The sequence below is a fragment of the Talpa europaea genome (assembly GCF_964194135.1).
Source record: "Talpa europaea genome assembly, chromosome: 4".
Classification (NCBI taxonomy): Eukaryota; Metazoa; Chordata; class Mammalia; order Eulipotyphla; family Talpidae; genus Talpa; species Talpa europaea.
In genome coordinates, this window is record NC_140070.1 from 116,397,592 (window position 1) to 116,416,077 (window position 18,486).

Consider the following 18,486-nt stretch of genomic DNA (forward strand, 5'->3'; position numbering starts at 1 on the left):
TACCAAGTCCACTTCCGTGAGCCGACATGGAAGTGCCTGGACGAAGCTGTGAGGGACATGCACATGGCAGATAAAGAATTCATTCAGACAGTACTAAGAGGCACTTTATTGCATAGGGTTTGGAAACTGTGGCTCTCTCCCCATCCACTGCACTGCACAGAGCTCAGAGGGCCGGGGCCTGGGGTGGGAGGAGTGGAGAGAGCACAGGCAGGCACTTTCTGTGGGGTGAAAAGGATTGAGTAAGGGGGAATGAGAAGCAGTGGGTAGGTGGGGGAAGTGGGCAGGCTGGCACCAGTCTACCCCTTCCCAGCACCAAGACCGACCCGGGGTGGCAGTGACGTGAGTGTGTTGGAAGGAAAGGGGAGATCATCCCGAGCAGCATGCTGTGTCCTCACACATTTGCTGGACTGTAGCACAGCAAGTGTAGCTGCAGGTTCTGGTCCCAGTGGCGCAGCAGCAAGAAGAGACCCCGTGCCGCAGCCTTGAGGGCAACCAGGTCGAGGCCATCAGGTAGGTGTTGGGCCCGTAGCCAACAGTCAGCCTTGGCTGCTGCCAGTTCCCACTCGCCAAAGGCAGCAGCACAGCGGTGCTCCAGCCAAGCTAGTGCCACCGCTGTAGCCCAGGTCCGGCTCCGCAGGTCTGCGCCGCCTAATCCCTCTGCCCCCTCTGAGGCCTCAGTGTCTGAGCCCCGCCCACTGTCCACCTGGCCTGGACCCTCAGAGCCTGAGCTGGGGGATGGGCTGCAGGAGGCTGTGGCACTGTCGCCCTGGCCAATACTGGGGCCCAGAAGTGCCCAGGGAGATGAGGCTGAGGTGGGGCTGAGGCTGGCACGGTGCACGGCGAAGGGTGAAGCACGGCACAGGCGCTCCTGCGGGATGTGCACTGCAGAGCTGAAGGGTGCATCAAGGCGGAAGGAGCCGGGTGCCTCCTGCAGCCGCACCTGAGGAGAGAGGAGGTGGGGGGAGAAGTGAGCTGAGAGTTCTCTAGCTCTGGCAATGCCACCCTCCACCTCCCGAGTCCTCACCAGGGGCAGGTAGTCATGGTCACTGGTCGGGCTCTGGCTGGGGCTACAGAGTTTGCGGCTGTTTGGGCCCCTGGCCTTCCAACGACCCAGGCTGAGCCTAGCAGAAGGCTGCATGGGCAGATGATGAGGACCTCCAGTGGGGTCTGTAGGGTCCCCCAAAGCAGGCATGGAGCTGTCGTTCTGGTCCTGGTCCTGGCCACCTGCTAAAGAACCTTCCTGAAGTCCTGTAATAGAGCCAGTCATTGCCAGTGCTGGTCTCTAAGGGATTGCTCCCACACCCTTCCCCACATTTAAGCATTACCTTTAGAGTGGACAGCTGTGGGCCGAGAAGCTGCATCTAGTAGGCCCTGCGAGGCAAGAGGAGTGCCTGGGGGCTCCGCTGGCTCTGCAAGGGTATAGGAGAATAGAGGTGAGGTTTGTCCCAGAAGGTGGCCATAAGGTGAGTGTCAGCACCTGAGGTCACCAGGCTAGGACCCTACCTGAGCTCCGCACCTGCAGGGCAAAGGGCAGGACCTCCCTAGTAGTAGCGTCAACAGCTACAGGGCAGGTGAAGCAGGAGGGGGCTGAGCTGACTTTGCTTGTCTGAAGGGCTCGGAGCCAGGACCTCCGGGCATGACCTGTGAAACCAAGGAGGGGGTGCGCTCTCACTAGCCACTCGTTACATAGGGTTTTAATAGGAAAAAGTCTCAGTGTTCCCCATAGCATCTCCCTCTGTCCACTTTGAGAAGAGTGACGTTCCTTCTCAGGGCCAGGGACGGCTCAGACTCCCCAACTTTGACAAATGGTTAGGCTGAACCCTCAGTTCCTAGCAGAGCTAGACCCCTGACCATCCAGAAATTCAACACTTTGGACACCACCAGAGGAAGCATCAGCTGTGGTGCCTTTTTCATCCGCTCATTTTAGCTCTGTCCAACAGAATTTTCTGCAAAGATAGATGTGTTCTATAGCATGATCCAACATGGTAGCCTCTAGTCACTATGACTATTAAGCACTTCAAGTGACGTAGAACTGAGATTTTAACTATTTGAGTCAATAGTCTTCCTGAACGAAAGATTTGTTTTTGTTGTGGCCACTGTGAATCATTACAAGATCACGTTACCTTCTGTGTTGGCTGTTCGGAAATTTACCTATTTTGGGTCCCGTGCTTGTAAGGACACATAACCTCCTATTGTGCATCTTTAATATAACCTCATTCTGTTTCTTTTTATTATCCTGTTCCCCCCATTGTGCTGCCTAAGTTTCTTCCTTGCCAGTGTGAGTGAACTACCGCATACTGTTCATGAGCACAGCCAGGGATAAAGAGTGATTGGATGCACAGACTTACATCTCTACCAGTCTGCCCTGAACAGGCTCCTTGGGCCCGTACTGGGGCTACCACCAACTTACCTCGGTCAGCCCTGGTCTCAACCCCGCCTCGGAGAGCCAGATGCTCATTGTCCAGGACCACAGAGGCCGCTGTCAGTCGGTGGAATGCTTGGTCCCAAGAGCCTTCTCTCTCAAGGGGTGACAGTGGCTGTGAGCCATCATCCTTAGACTCCCATAGTGTCTCTAGCCCAACACCCACCTCCCAACTCATAGGTTGTTCCCCACACAAGGCCCGGATAACCACATGACAGCGTGGAGCCTGGGGTGGTGGTGGCACTGCTGGAGGGGCTGACTCCCCATTGGGGGGCACAGCTGTGAACAAGAAGGATGGCTCCATCAACATGTCCCAGTCCATGGGTGCTGGGGAGAGCAGGTTTGCTATGGAGAGAAAAGAACAGGGGTCATGTGGTACCCTGGACGCCACCTCCCCAAGGTCTCCTTGGTGTCAGAAACAAGCTTCCCAGCCAACCCTTACTTGAGTCGTCCAGGCCTTGTCCCAGCTGCTGCCCTGATTCGGGGCCTGATCCATCTGGTGCTGTGCCCAGAGAGGGGTGCCGAGGGCCACCAGAGACTGGGTTCACTTGGCCTGGGGGTGATGAGAGGCTTCGACCAGCGAGAGCTGCTCTTCGTCGTCGGCCCAGAACCTCAGCACTCAAGGCCCCAGGCTGCATGTGAGAAGTGGGGTCCACAGGTTAAGGGTAGCAGAGATTCTTTCCCCACATACACCACTCACCAGATGCCCCTTTGTCTGAACCCCTGGATGAAGGGCCTCTGGACCCCTCCCCAGTGTCTCCTTATTCCATGCCTTATTTTCCATTTGCTTTTCTCTGGTTTTGTTCATGTCTTGGCCCTTTTCACTTGGCTAACTTCTTAACTCTTCTAGGTGTGGTGTGCTTCCTTTTCTGATCTGACTCCCTAAGACAGGGTTTATCTGACTCTGAGCCCCCATTAAACATGTGCCTGTGCTCCTCTGTATTTCGCCTGGCGTCATCAATATAGATGTACCATCTCTTCAGCTAAACTTGATAGTAATCACCATTGTGGAATACAGCAGACAGTCAAGAAATGTTTGCTAGATATCTGCTATATATTTGTGAACTGAATCTCACCTTGATTGGAGCCAGTGGGGGTGGAGGGAGGGGGCAGGAGCGGAAGCCTGCAGGTTCTCCCCAGGCCAGGCTGCGGCAGCCCTGCTGAGAAGGGGGATCCGGAAGAGCACTCCCTTTGGGAGAGCCAGGGCCCTGGGAGCCAAGGGACTCGCCGCTGCCCGTGGAGCCTGGGCCTGGTTCGGGGCTGGCAGAGCAGTGGGTGAGCACATACTGCTCCCGGATGTATGAGGACTGGAAGATGCGGCGCCATATGGCTGTATCCGAGGAGGGGTTGGGTCCAGGATCTGTGACTGGGTCTGTCAGAGCATCAGCACCTGATGGGAGGCAGGAGAATAGACCCAGCCCTGGGCTCTCCGAGTGCTCTCTCCTCCAACAGCCACATGCATATACCCAGGTACTCACTCCGCTCTGAGTCCCCAGCAGCCCATGGACTGGACAGCTCTGCTGATACAGTGCCTACTTCTGGGGGTTCTGAGGTGCCCGTGGGCTCAGTGCCAGGGCTGGTGGCAGATGGCGCCTCCTCTGGGGATGGGAACACAGAGCCGCCCAAGCTCTGCCAGCCAGGCTCTTGGCCCTAGAGAGGGATAGATAGCATTGGGGAATAATGAATTGTAGTGATATACTTCCTCTTTTCCACAAAGATTTAAGGTGACTCACCGCCAACAGCAACACACTTAATAAACCAGAAATGAAAGACCAGTACTCCAGGAGAAGGAAGTGGGTGTGTTACCATAGGGTTAATAGAGCAGCTGTGGCTAAGCTTCTTGGCAGCCAGGCACAAAGGCAGACAGGCTATTATAGCGCTCATAATCAGAAAGGAGGAAGCATGCATCGTTCATCTAGAGAGAGAAAACTTTTCACAACAAAAAGAACTATCATCTCTCAAACTACCTACCAGAAGTCAAATATCCTACCAAGAGCATGCACGGTTTGACCTCTACTATCAACAATGCTGTGGGAGAAAGCATGAAGAAGTGGGCTCAGAGAGATTAAGTGGCTTGTCCCAAATCAAATGACTAGTAATGGCAGAATTGGGATCTGAGATTTTTGCAGGGAGGGGAATGGAGAGTAATGAGATTTTTTTCTATACCATGCTCCACCTGTCCCTGAACGTTACAGGAAATAATCTGACGGTGCTTTCTGTAGGACACGGTATAATGTAAAGAGGAAGTGTGAACAAAAATCTCAGCGCTAATGCTGGAGCTGTTTCCTGTGCCCGTGTGCTTTAGTGATCTTTGGTCAAAGCCAAGGGCAACACTTTACAGGATACCTCAGTGGAGGCTCTCATAGGGGGTCTTCCTAGGATGCAGTCACCTTGGGGGCGGGGGCTCTGTGATGTCTAGGGAGGCCTAGAAGGTACGAGAGCTTGGCATGGAAAGTGAAGGAAGGATTTTGAGGAGATGCAGGGGCTTCAGCTATCCCAGGCCCACCTCCTGCACCCCAGCCCAGACCTACCCCCAGGGGGCGGGACCGGAAGCCATCCACTCTGAAGAGTGAGCAGTAACCGAGCAGCTGGTCCCCTGGATAGAGCGCTGGGATCTCCCTGGGGGTCAGTAGTGCCTCCACTGCGTCGGGCACAAACCAGTCCACAGAGATGTCACTCAAAGCGGGCTCCAGTGCCTTCCGCAGCGCCTGCACCAGCTGGGAGGAGTGGCCAGGGAGAGAACATGGGAGAGAAAGAGGTGCCACACTGACGACAGTGGGAAAGCCTCCCTTCCCCTGGAGCCATCTGTCCAGTCCCTGGGCTAGGGGCAGGGAAGGGAATGGGGGTAGGTATAAGCAAGGTGGCTGGGTGCTCAGTCTTCAGGGCCTGAAGTGCACCAAGCAGATAGGCAAGACTTTTTTGAGGATATGGATGTGTCCTCAGTACCAGAACAAAACTGAGAATAGGATTTGAGGGCAGTCAGAGGCGTGTCCCTGGCACATTTGGTCTCCTGAGGGATCCCGTAGCTATACCATAGCTCCTCCCCTGGCTGGCATCTCAAAGGGAGGGTGGGATTGGAATGGGGCAGAAGTCCTGGTCAGGGTGCCATGAAACCTTATGACTTAATTGGTTTCTGTTTCAAACTCAGTGTCACTTGGGAAAGGACTTCCAGGAGTAAGGAACAGGGCGCAGGCTTAAGCTCACCATGGGCTGCAGCCTCTCCCCAGGCTTCAGAAAGTAGGCCTGGCCCCTGCTGAGGGTGGACAGACCCTGGAGCAGCTGGTGGCAGGCAGGCCCCAGCCCAAAGGAGAAGCATCTGAGGAGTAAAAGGAAGCAGCTATAAACTGCTGGAGCCTTTTGGGGGTGAGAAGCTGTCACTCTCAGGCACCTGCCTATCCCTGCCCCATACCTAGCCGCCCCTCTGTGCCACCTCATGAACTCCAGGGTTTGGTGTGTAGCAGCGGCTACGGGAGAGGCAGCAGTGAGCAGGAATAACTGTCGAGGGTGGGCCTTGTGCTGGGGCTGTGCCATGGCCCAGTCCAATGCAGCCAGCACATCCGGGACCCCCACGGCCTGCAGAATCTCAATGCTCTCACAGATCAGCTGCACATTGTCCTGGAGAGAGAAGGCAGAGGCTAGGCTGTGCTGGGTCAAAATATCTTCACGAAGGTCCCAAAGCTCTGGACCGCACACTCACATCACTGCAAGGCCGGCTTTCTGGGAAGAGAGGCTGCACCGAAGTACCAAATGTGGCCAGATTGATGAGCGTCTGGGGCGGGAGGGACTTCACAGCCAAAACAATGGCATCCTGGGGAAGGCCAGAGAGGGTAGTATGAGGCAGGCTCCACTGACCCTGGTAGAGTGCAGATTGCCTACTTCTTCCAGACCCATGTGAAATAAAGGCTGGATGAAGTAATCCGGGAAAGGCCCTGTGTGCGTGAGACTATGAATGAGATCCTGGGAGTGTGAGGGAGACTGAGTGTGTGGGAGAGACTCTGGAGGTACATGTGGCATGGGTTGGGAGTCAGGCGTGTCTGAATGCAACTATATGTATGAGAGGGTCTTGGAATATGGGAGAGACATACAGGTGTGTGAGAGAAAGAGGTGTGTGTGTGTGTGTGTGTGTGTGTGTGTGTGTCCGTCCGAGTATTGTTTCTTCGAGAGGCTACCTCCAGGTCTACTGGCCCACCCAACCCCAGGCCTGCCCACACAGTGCCCCCACAGGCCTTGTATGCCATGCTGCTGCCATCCATCAGGAAAAGGAGCTCCCGTGTAGCTGTGCCCAAGTGCCCAGGCTTGGAGCTCAGATCTGGACAGAAGCTCAACACCAGCACAGGGTTCAGCAGGATATCCTTGTGGAAGCGTCGCTGCAGGAACCATACCTGAGCATGAGAGTCCCCATCAACCTGGGTCAGGCTTAGTGCAACTTCAACCCAGGCAGGACCCAGCCCAGGGAATTTTCTATCAACTCTACCCAGATGGGGAAACTCTTTGTAGTCATTTGAATAAAGGCAAGGGTAGAGGCAGGTGGCTGTCCTCTGCTATCTCAGACTTGCCCCCCCTCTGCTGAGACTCATCCCAGGGAGACTTGCGTAGGCCCTCCTGTGACAATACTCATCAACCCTCCAGGATGCTGGGGCAGCTACTGAGAGGCCTGTTGATAACACGAACTATGCCAGCATGAGCTTGTTTGCCTGTTCCTCATGCACAAGTGCAGCCAGCAGTGGGGCCCAGGGTTGGGCCAGGATCCCAGGCAACCATACCTGTTGGTCCCCATCACTGTCCCTTCGCTGTAGTCTCTGGAAATCCCGGCGGGCCCGCACCCGGGCCTCATATTCTGCGGCGCTCAGGCTGCCAGCTTCCAACATCAGGTGTGGCTTGTGGGGTTCTGAGTAGGAGGGGACACAGTTCTGATAAGGAAGTCTCAACTCTGGACCCCAAATACTCAGCCCCATCTCCTGGGAGGACCACTTGGCGCACCCTCACAGATAACTTGGTATATCTGGCTTGGGGTCCAGAAATCTCTACTTGAAAAACGCTACCCATTGGTCCTGAAGCAGGTCAGAGCTGGCCCACCATGTATCCCAGTTCCTCACCACTGGGGTATAGCAGGATCTCCAAGGCCCGGTCACAGGGATGGCCCTCCGCCAGCGTGACACAAATCGTGGCTGCAGAGTTGGCATGAGGAGGGGCATCTGCCCGCAGGGCATGAGAGGGGCTCTCCAGGCCTGAGGGACATAGATGCAGGGAGGGGTGATGATCACCCCATCCCAAGCCAGTACTCAGAGTATAAACATCACCTTCCCAGAAGACAGTGGCATAGGCAAGTGTCTTGACTGATTGCGTTCAGCTCTCAGAGCCTGATCTACAGGATAGAAGGGCAAAGGATGGGGGTCCTGGGCCAGGGGGCAGAGTCCCGGCTCTCTTCCTGGCTGGTCAAAGTGTTACGTGTCAAACCAACTGCTGGTTTAGCACCCTCCTCCCGCCTCCCAAATAAGGAAATTCTACTTCATCACTTGAGTTGGTTTCATTGCAGGCAACTCTCTTTCACTTGGTGAGTGGAGTAGGATATAAACAAATTGCAACAAAACTAGGAGTTGGGGGGTTGTTAGGTAGAAGTGGCCAGGGGATGCTCCTGCTCTGATACTGGGGGTTCCTAGGGCTTGGAGCCCTGTCTTCTTCTTAGGCTGTGCTCCTCCCATCCCTAGCCTTGAATTATTTCTCAGTCAGCGGTGCTGGAGGGAGGACCCACCTGCCAGCAGGCATGGCCCAGTCACCAGCATCTCGAAGGAGAAGGTGTATGGGGCAGGGCAGCGGGCAGGGCCTGAGAACACGTCCCGAGGGGCAGCTGGCTCCTCCCAGGCCTGCCCTTCCTCCAGAGGGCTGCCCACCCCGAAGCAGCTGGTGGGGCTGGAAGGGATATGAGGGGGTCACTGGGCCATGGCCAAGGCCCCTAGGCCCTCTGGCTCACTGGCCACAGCCCATCCCCACCTTGCCCATCCCCTGGGGCACCCCGCCAAAAGCCCCCTCACCCGCACTAGACCCAGAGAAGCCGAGGGAGGGACGAAGAGAATCACCATAGGCCCAACCTGTCGTCACAGAGCCCCGGAGGCCTAGGGGGCCCCGGTGGGCCTGGTGAGGCCAGGGGTGTGAGCACAGAGGGCAAAGCCATGCACAGCACCCCATTAGGCCTTGAGGGCATCTCCCGGCTGCTGCGCAGGGTCACCGTCATGGTGCCGGCCGCTGCAATGAGGCCTGTGGGCAGCACCAACGTGGACCGGGCCTGGGCCAGATCCAAGACAAGATGACCTATGATGAGTGAGAAAAGAGGTCAGAAGGGGCAGGAAGCAGAGGAGATAGGGAGGATGGGGCAGGAGTAGGCACTGAGTCAAGGGAGCCTGAGCAAGGCGGACTCTGTGTGGTGGTGGAAACACTGAGCTAATACATTGGTGATGCAGGATGGAGGCATGAGATGAATGAAAGAAAAAGAGGCAGGCTGATAGCAGAAGGATCTGGCTGTCATCAGGAAAGGGAGCATCACCTCCCTGCTAGCCGAGGGGTGAGGAGGAGAAAGGGACTTGTCCTCATCCACTCTGCCCCAAGATCCTGAAGGATCCATACCCCTTCCTGCTCTTCCCCTGCCTGTCTGTGCTCATTCAACCCAGGCATCATCTTCCTCCCTTGGAGGACACCCCCTTGTGGACTAACATCTCTCATGGCCTGGTGCTCGCCCTGCTCACAGAGGAATAGTCAGGGTTCCTACTGCCACTAGGAGTGGCTCCAGAATTTTCTACACAAGAGACATTTAGGAGCAATAATCTGCTTAGAAGCTGCCGAGAGGATATAAAGCTGTGTTTGTCTACTTAGATCATAGACTTGGAGCTGACTGCTGGAGTCCTAGGGGCCACCACCGCTGTTAAAGGAAAAGCAACCAGTGTGCACAGTTGCGGTCAAGGCTCTGAAGGGGCTGAGCCCAGCCCTACTTCACCTCACTTCCTCACAATAATTGTGTATTCATTCTTTTGAGAAATACATGCTGACTAAATGAAAAGAGGAAAAAGATGGAAGGAAAGGTATGAGGTCTGGGGACAGCCTGACGCAGTGCAGAGAACACAGGTCAGGTTCTGAGTCTTGCTCGTGACGGCTAGGTCTGTCCGTTGGCGACTCTCTTGTTTTGAGGGCCTCAGTTTTGTTGTGTGCACAATGTAGGTCGTAATAACTGTGTCTCAAAGAGTGTGGTGAGGGATAAATGAGATAATGTACGCAGAGCATCCAACCCGTAGGAAACTGTTGTTATTATTTTTATCACTTATAAAAGAGGGAAGGAGATTGACACTTGCATCACATACCTCTTTGGATTCAAATGATGTCATACCAGTGACTGGGCTTTGTCAACTAAAAAACTACTATAAACAGGAGGTCTTTTATGGCCACCACCCCAGGATAACTTACTTTCAAACCTTTATTTACATCATTGCCTCTACCTGGAGTAAACTTTACTCTTCCTCTCTACTTCACCACATCCTACCCTCCCTTTCAGTCAAATGCTGGCTCCAATTCCTTCTGGAACATTCCTGGGGCCTCAGCCTAGAGCTCACTCCTGCCTCCACCTGCTGGGCTTATGTCAACTCTCGACATCACCGTATCCTGTCCTCCTCCCTGAATGGTAAATTCCATGCTCAGGATATCAAATGAGTGCACAAACAAATAAATGAAAGAATGAAATGCAGGCCACAAAATCTAGCACAGATGTTAGCTTCCACTTCCTCACCCCTTGGTGCCATGTTCTGTGTGGGATGCTAGTACTTGGAAGACTAAAACCCTGTCTTGGGCTCAGGAGCTTAAGCTCCACAGGGGAGACAGACAGGAGGCCTGCTGTGTTTCTCTCCCTGGCTGCAAACACCTCAGGTCAGCCTGGGTCACATTCCCTCAGCACCTGGCACACACCATGCCCAGCACGACTGTTGAATAAAGGGATGAATCAATGAATGAAAAAAAAGATCAGCAGCTGGAGGGGCCTGGGGAGCGGTGGGACGCAGAGCAAATGCAGGAACAGGAGGGAGAGCGGCTGGCTTTCAGGGAGCGGGGTGGGGTCCCCGGGACTCACCCTGCGCGCAGCGGCGGGGCGTGGAGGCCCCTAGGCCGGGGCCCAGCGCCAGGCAGCAAGCGGATTGCGAGCGGCGCCTGCTCTGCAGCTGGAAGGAAACACGCCGCCCGGCAGCCTCCGCCTCGAAGTCAGATACCACTTCGGCCTCCGCCAGCGGGTACACGAAGACCCCTGGGGTGCGGGTGGGGGACGCACAGGCGGGCGTCGGACCTCGCTGGGCGCCTGTCCCCACCGCCGCCCGGGGTCGGGGCCGGGTCTCACCGTCCACCGGCTGCGGCTGCGGGTTGTGGTAGGTGAGCCGGGCCCGCAGGCTGAGGCAGGGTCCGTTGGCGCAGGCCCGGACCCAGGAGTCCGTGAGGGGCAGCGGGGTCCAGCTGGAGGGGCAGTACAGGCCGGGCATGGTGCCCTGGGGGGGGTGTGCTCTGTGAAGGGGTACGCGGGGAGTCCAGGGCGCCCTCCCCGGCCCCCCACCAGGGAGACTCCAGCTCAGGCACAAGCACACAGACCTGCAGGGGGCGCGAGGCCGAGTCTGGGGCTCGCGCCCCGCGGACAGGTGGCGAGGCGTGGATGGAGGGAAGAGGGGGGGCGAGATGGTCTTTCTCGTCCGTTACCTGGGAAGGCAGAGCGCGGAGCAGCTCCAGCCTGCGGGGGACCCGGGGAACCGAGGGTTAATGATTAACCGGCGCTCTGGGCGCCCAGCAGTCCCGCTGCCAGCTCTTGGGGGGGTGCGGGGGGGTCCCAGCTGTTCCGTCACCCGCCCCCGGCCTCACCGCCACCCCGGTACCTGCCGCCCCCCCGGGGCTCCCCGCAGCTGCCAGCTGTCGGAAGTGGCGCAGGTGGGGAGATGAAAGGCGCGCGGGGTGGGGAGCAGAGGATTAAAGGGCCAGCATTCTCCTGGGTGCCCCCAAGTCCCGCAAGGGCCAGCAGGGGCGGAGCAGGAGGGGAAGCGGAGAGGCTGCCGTCCCTTTCTCTCTCCGGCGCCCCTTCAGAGGGGGCTGCTGAGCGCCTCATTAGAGGGGCTGCCGGCTGGTGTGGGGGGACTGAGCTGGGAAGAACGAGATGCGCAGGCAAAAGGGAGGTGTCTCCTGGAGGCAAGACCCGGGGAGGTATTGGGCAGGTTCCCTGGGATCCGTCTGTGGCTGCGGCGCCCCTCCCCACTCTGACAGGCCTGATCTGGGAGAATGGGGGGGGGGGGCTGCAGTCGCCGCCACTCCCACGGCGGAGCAGCCAAGGATGCTGAGGTGTCGGTCCCGGGATCGCGCCCTCCCCGCGGGGCCGCCGCCTCACCGTGTGGTCCTCGGAGAAGTTCCGGCCCGAGCAGGCTGGGGGGGGCCGCTCTGCGCCCCGGGGCCGCTCTGGGTCTGGCACCCGCAGGGCGCCGGCTCGGGATTCCCGCTGCGGCCGCTCTGAGTCCGCGAAGGGGCGTCGGCGCTGCGGGTTCTGGTCCCGCCTCCGCGCGCAGAGGCCGCGCCTCCCGCCCCCCGCCCCGCCCGCCGCTGCGGCGCGCCCGGCGCTCCCGCCCTCCCGCCTCCCGCCCACCCTCCTCCGGGGCGCACCGCCTGCGCGCCAGCCCCGGCGGCCCAAGCACACCGGGCTCCGCAGTGCGGGGACCGCAGCCCCGCCGCCGCGCAGGCCTGGTCAATGCGGGGCCGAGGCCGCGGAGGCCCCACCCTTTCTGTACGTCAGGGAGTGAGGCGTCCTGCTCAGTCTGCAGCCCCCCGGCACCGCAGCGACCCGCTATCCCTAAATCACTGTACCCAGGCCCTCCCCCCACAACCTCCCCTCTTGTCTTTCCATCATTGCTGTGACCCTCTCTATTCACTTCAGCCAACCCCGACACTCCTTTACTGTAGGACCCCCCCCCCCCCAAGATGTCAGTTCCTTTCCTTTGCAAAGTGCTCCTTCATGCTGCAGGAAGCTTCCCCAGCCCTGCGGGAATCTAGCTCTTGCCATCACTTCAGGGATCACTCACTCCAAGCAGGGACCCCCTTCACACTGCAGCGACATCACCCCACACCAAACTAGCCAACCTTACCCGCCTGCAGTACCACCAGCTCCCCCTCTTTTTCTGGGGGTGGGGAAGGTGGGCAGGATTTCCCCTCAAGGCCCCCAAGTGTGACTCCCTGGTACTTCCAGTTACCCAAAGCCTTGGAAGTGAGGCCTGTCAGTCTGCAGAGTGTTCTCATGGCTTCAGACTTCCCCCATCATAGCAGTGACCTCCCGTGGCCCATCACTGCAGCACCCACAGGAGACAACCTCCCTGCTTATTAACAGGTTCCAGTCCGAATTTTCATGGGGCTTGAATTGTTATGTTGCAAAAGATTAGAGAAGTGATTACATTTCTCCCAGGATTCTGGAGGGAGAGCCTGGGAGCCCTAGGGAAATGAGCAGGTTTGGGGGTCACCTGTACAAGTTTTCTCGCAGAGCCCACAGTCAGATTCCACAGAGCTGGAGGAGAGGGCCTCCCTGGTGGCGCAAAGGGTTAAGACACAACCTATGAAGCTGTCTACAGCCTCTGCAGCACTAGTTCGATCCCCGGCCTGCCAGGGAGCAACCCAAGTGGCGCAGCAGACCTCTCCTGACTTGCCTGCTGCTCCCCTCAGCAGTGTACTTCGATCAATCTGCCTTTTCTGTTCCCCACTCTGTCTGGTGCATCCTCTCACCCCCCATACCTCTGGCCTGTACCCCAGCTCTTGTATGCATAAATAAATAAATCTTTAAAAAAAAAAAGAGCTGGAGGAGGGGGGCAGCCAGTGGGGAGTGGACTTTCAAGCCAAACTCAGGATTCTCAACCCTTTTACTCTATCCTGAGTCCAGTTTTAATCACCATACTGGCTCCAGGGGTATCACCTGCCTCTGTGAACATCTAGCCCTCAACCCCAGTCTTTTTCATTGCCTCAGCCAATAGCATGGTGGACTTAGCTTGGCCTTTCCCCAGGGAAATATGGGAAGTCCAATCAATGACCACCTCCCTAAGGGTATTTTGTCTTTTCTTTCTAGAAATGTACCAACAGCTGCATGTGACCCTCAGGCCAAACACAAAGCTGCAGGAAGCAGTCATTAGGGGGCCTTAAACACATGGAAATAGAAAAGAGGTCCTGAAAAGAGCTTGGGTGGGTGTGAGATAGTCTCCCAAGAAGATGGTGTGCCTGTTAGAGTACACTGAACTTTGCTGGGAAGACTTTTTTTTTTTTTTAAGATTTATTTTATTTATTTATACAAGCACCGGGTATAGTTAGAAGTGCGGGAAGGTGAGAGAATTCACCAGAGCCAGAGATGGGAACAGAACAGGCAGACTGACGAAGTACACTGCTGAGGGGAGCAACGGGCGGCAGGAGAGGTCTGCGCGCCATGTGGGACCCTCACCCGGCAGCTGGGGATCGAACCGGCGCTGCAGAGGCTGCGGGCAGCTTCACAGCCCAGCGCTCAACCGCTGCACCACCAGGGGAGGCCCTGGGAAGGCTGTCTTAATGGAAGCAAATTGAGGGAGAGAAGGGTCAGCAGCTATAGGCAAGAGGCAGAGAGCATTCTGCAGGACAGGACAGGCAGCATGGCACCTGGGAGGAGGGGGAGCTCGATGGGGGCAGCAAGATTGGGCTCTGACTCTCAGCTGGGAGCCACTCTGGTGGCAAGCCTTCAGCATGAAGGGCAGCTGACCACAGGAAGGAAAGCACAGCCCCGAAGGGCATATGCCAGGCCTAGGGGAGCAGATATAGGATAAAGAGTTAAAAAGTTGTAGTCGCTGTCTTGAAAGTTTCACACTGTAGTGAAAAATGCAAATATACAATTACAATAGGTTAAGCTGAGTGCTGCATTGCAGAGATATAATGGATATGATAAAAAAAATTTAACAGGGAGCTTTCAGGTGATGATGGAGGGAGGGAGGCATTTAAGCAGAATCCTAAATTGGCGTTAAACAGTGAAGGAGAAGATGTTTCAGGCAAATGGATCAGCTCATGAAAAGATGAAAGCCAGAGGGACAAGGAAAAGTACCAGCAGGTATTCATTTGTTTTTTCTCTTCGTTAATATTTGTCATGCACTTACTATATAGGACAGGTACTGCACTAAGCATGAATTATATTCATTAATAATCAAAATGGCCCAAGAGACAGGTACTATTATTATCATCTTACAGCTAAGAAAACTGAAATCTGGGCAAGGTGAAGTGGTAGAGCCAGGATATTGAGTTCAGATGATCTGGTCTCAGAACCCTTGTTTTTAAACTATCATAATCAATAGAGTCTTCTTGGTATTTATTTCCTGGCTTACTACATTTTGGTTTTCTCTCAATCTTTTTTTATAGTTTTTTTTGGGGGGATATAATCAGCATATAACATTGTATTAGTTTAGGTGCACGCCACAATGATTTGATAGATGTATCTATTGTGAAATGATTACCAAAATACACTTAGTTTTTTTAAAGACTTATTTATTTATGTATACAAGAGCTGGGGTGCAGGCCAGAGATGTGGGAGGTGAGAGGATTCACCAGAGACAGAGTAGGGAGCAGAACAGGCAGATTGACTAAAATACTCTGCTGAGGGGAGCAGCAGGAGAGACTGGAGAGGTCTGCCATGCAATGAGTTTCAATTTCCTGGCTGGGGATCGAACTGCTGCATTGGCTGCAGATAGCTTTATAGGGCTGCATCTCAATCCTTTGCAGGACCAGGGAGGCCCAAAATAAGTTTAGTTTTAACATCCATTTAGAGTCCCTAAATCATGCACATCCATTTAGAGTCCCTATTCATGCACTTCCTTTGGAAAAAATTCATCAGTGTTGGCTGACTTCAAAAGAAGAGGAACAGGTAGAAAAAGATTTATCTCACTGTCATGGCAGGGAGAATTACCACCAAGCTAGTAAGCAGAAGGGGGAACTGGAGGGCCCAAGACAAGGTGTAGGAGGAGATGGTTAGAGTAAGAGCCAGGATCTATTCTTGAGCTGGTGAGAGCCCTAGGACTGACTCCCTCTTCCTATCACAGGGCGTGGTACACAATAGTTACTCAATCGGGCCTCCCTGGTGGCGCAAGGGGTTAAGATGCAACCTATGAAGCTGTCCGCAGCCACTGCAGCACAAGTTCAATCCCCGGCCAGGGAGCTACCCACATGGCACAGCAGACCTCCCCTGATGCGCCCGTTGCTCCCCTCAGCAGTGTATTTCAATAAGTCACTCTGTCTCTGGTAAATCCTCTCACCCCACACACCTCTGGCCTGTATCCCAGTTCTTGTATGCACAAATAAATAAATCTTTAAAAAAAAAAGTTAATCAATGTTGACTGACTCAGTAACAGTGAGAATAGAAGGAAACCCACAGGCTCTGTTAGTGAAAATTGACCCAGTTTCCTAATCTCTACATGGAGCAGGCAGCTGGCCCATCAGAGTCCCTAAAGGACATCTGCTCATCTCAGCCAGCTACCAAGCTGGCCTGGAAGGTAATGCTTTTCTTTTGATCAGACCCAAAAGGGAGTCTTTGTACTCACCCCTCAACTCAGGATAATACTGTGCAGGTCAGGGCTGGGGCATGTCAACGAACTTTAGCAAGGGTGATAGTGATAAAGGGCAAGGAATAGAATAAACCTAAAGGGAAAAGTCATCAGAAAGTGACACTCAGAGACTCCCTGGTGACCTAAGGGTTAAGTCTCAGAGTTACCACCACGATGGCCCACCAAAGCTTGAGTTCAATCCTAGCCAGGGAGCTACCCACATGGCGCAGCAGACCTCTCCTGTCTCGCCCACTGCTCCCCTCATCAGTGTATTTCAGTAAAATATGCCTGTTCTGCTCCCTACTGTCTCTGGTGAATCCTCTCACCCCCTATACCTCTAACCTACACCCCAGTTCTTCTCTGCAAAATTAAATAAACAAAATATTAAAAGGAAAAAAAAAAAAGAAAAGAAAAGAAAGTAACACTCACCCAAGTCATCTTGTCCCAAAGTAAAATTCAATTGTCTTCTGCTTGTGGGTTGCCTCCCTATCTTTGGAGACAGTGGTGTTTTTTCCCTCAAACCTCAGAAGCAGCTACATACTCAGATCTGATTGCCAGAAAGTTAGACCCAGAGAAGAAAGAAGTTTCCTTCCTGCCCGTCTAAAGTTTTGATTTCCAAAATCCCAGGCCATATATAAACCCCAGACTGGAAGATAGCTTAGTTCATTAATTCATTCAGTGAATATTTCATGTTATAGTGTACTATGTGCTAACGCTGAAATTGTATCAGGAAGACAGTGGTAGATCCTTTCCCTCACAAAAGACATCAAACATATATCAACATACAATTTAATTTTCAAAGTTTTTATATAGAAATAATATCAAAACTTACACAAAAAGGGCTTCCCTAGTGACACAAGCACAGCACTTCCCTAAGCACAGCACTGTGAAGCTATCCGCAGCCTCTGCAGCACGAGTTTGATCCCCCAGTCAAGGAGCTAACTCAAGGGCGCAGCAGGACTCTCCTGCCTCGCCCACTCCTCCCCTCAGCAGTGTATTTCAGTCAGTCCACCTCTTCTGCTCCCCATTCTGTCTCTGTTGAATCCTCTCACCCCTCACCCCCTGCACCTTGGGCCTATACCCCAGCCTTGTATGCATAAATAAATAAATAAATAAAATCTTAAAAAAAAGAAACTTCCACAAAAATTGCAAGAACAGCTCTTTTTTCCAAATCACTTGCAAATAGGTTGTATACGTCATGCTTCTTTACTCCTAAATATGTCAGTATGCTTTTCTTAAGAACAAGAACTTACTCTCATAGAATAGTTGTCAAATTCTGGAAACTTAACATTGAATCGATGCTATTATATAAACAATAATCAAATTCCAAATTCATTAATTGTTCCAAAATGGTCCTCCTAGCTATACCATTTCTCCCACCCAACCCTGAATCACACATTACATTTAGTTAGTGGCTCCCTTTTATTAAAAAATAATTGCTTTTTGAGGTAATGTTGGTTTATGACATCCTATGTTTTAGGGTTTATGACATCCTATGTTTATCACACCCTGCAACTGTATGATATTACACCACAGTCTCCACCAAAATACCAATAAATTCTCCACCGTAATCCATTGGACCTCCTTTACCTTTTGCCACCCCCCAACTCGTCCCTTAATTCTGAAAAATATGTGCCCCCAAGGGTCTTCAAGAAGTGATTATAGGTCTTTTAGGTTTAAAAACCACAGTGAAAGCACATTATAGACATTAATAAAAAGATTGAAGTGACTGGGCCTCCCCTGGTGGCTCAGTGGTTGACCGCTGGGCTGTGAGGCTGCCCACAGCCTCTGCAGCACAGGTTCGTTCCCTGACCACCGGCGAGGGTCCCACAAAAAAAAAAAAAAAAAAAGATTGAAGTGACTGAAGAACAAATCAATGAGTTGGAAGATTGAATTAAGGACTTATTGATATTTTAGAAAACAGTAGGACAGGATAAAGAGAGGAAAAAGCTCACAGATATGAAAGACAGATATAGGTGTGGTAATTCAAATATTAGGGATATGCAAAAGAGAGGAAAACAAAAGGGGAGGAGGAAATAATGGAAATAAATTTCCCAGAACTAAAGAAAAATTATGTCAGACTGAAAGGACTCATCAAGAACCAAACAAAAGAGAACAAAAAAAGAGTACAGAGAAAAGCAAAAACACATTCATTATCAGTAAATCTAAGGGCAACACAAGTACGATTCCAAAAAGCTTTGGAGAAAGGTTTGAAGAAATTGTTGATCAGTGGAATAATAATCAACTGATACGAGAATTCTCATAAGTGATACCAGATGCAAGAAAACAATAAAGCAACATTTTCAAGAGGAAGTTAAAGGAAATAATGTTTGACCAACAATGATATATCCAGTCAAACTATCATTAAAATGTAAGGACATAGTAAAAATATTCTCCAGCATATTAAAGTCACTCAAGTTTTGCCATATAAAGATCCATAGGAAAGCACTTTTGGAAAAATTGTTTGGCTATGAA

At 53.3% G+C, this 18,486-nt stretch overlaps 1 protein-coding gene across 2 annotated transcripts; it reads right to left on the minus strand.

Annotated features, from left to right (window-relative positions):
* Positions 1-174: 174 nt before the first annotated feature.
* VWA5B2 (von Willebrand factor A domain containing 5B2) lies at positions 175-10,929 on the minus strand (the record flags this gene model as incomplete). Of its 2 annotated transcripts, XM_084231808.1 has the most annotated exons (19): positions 175-940; positions 1,025-1,248; positions 1,326-1,409; positions 1,504-1,641; positions 2,411-2,767; positions 2,865-3,054; positions 3,499-3,812; positions 3,901-4,072; positions 4,954-5,139; positions 5,627-5,738; positions 5,832-6,037; positions 6,120-6,230; positions 6,649-6,804; positions 7,186-7,310; positions 7,519-7,650; positions 8,175-8,332; positions 8,500-8,731; positions 10,530-10,700; positions 10,791-10,929. In XM_084231808.1, the coding sequence occupies 19 exons, from the start codon at positions 10,927-10,929 to the stop codon at positions 392-394; spliced, it is 3,756 nt and encodes a 1,251-aa protein (XP_084087934.1). In that variant the 3' UTR covers positions 175-391. The 2 variants fall into 2 exon arrangements, with proteins under 2 accessions (XP_084087934.1, XP_084087933.1); XM_084231807.1 differs by having other exon boundaries at positions 175-1,224.
* Positions 10,930-18,486: the final 7,557 nt, after the last annotated feature.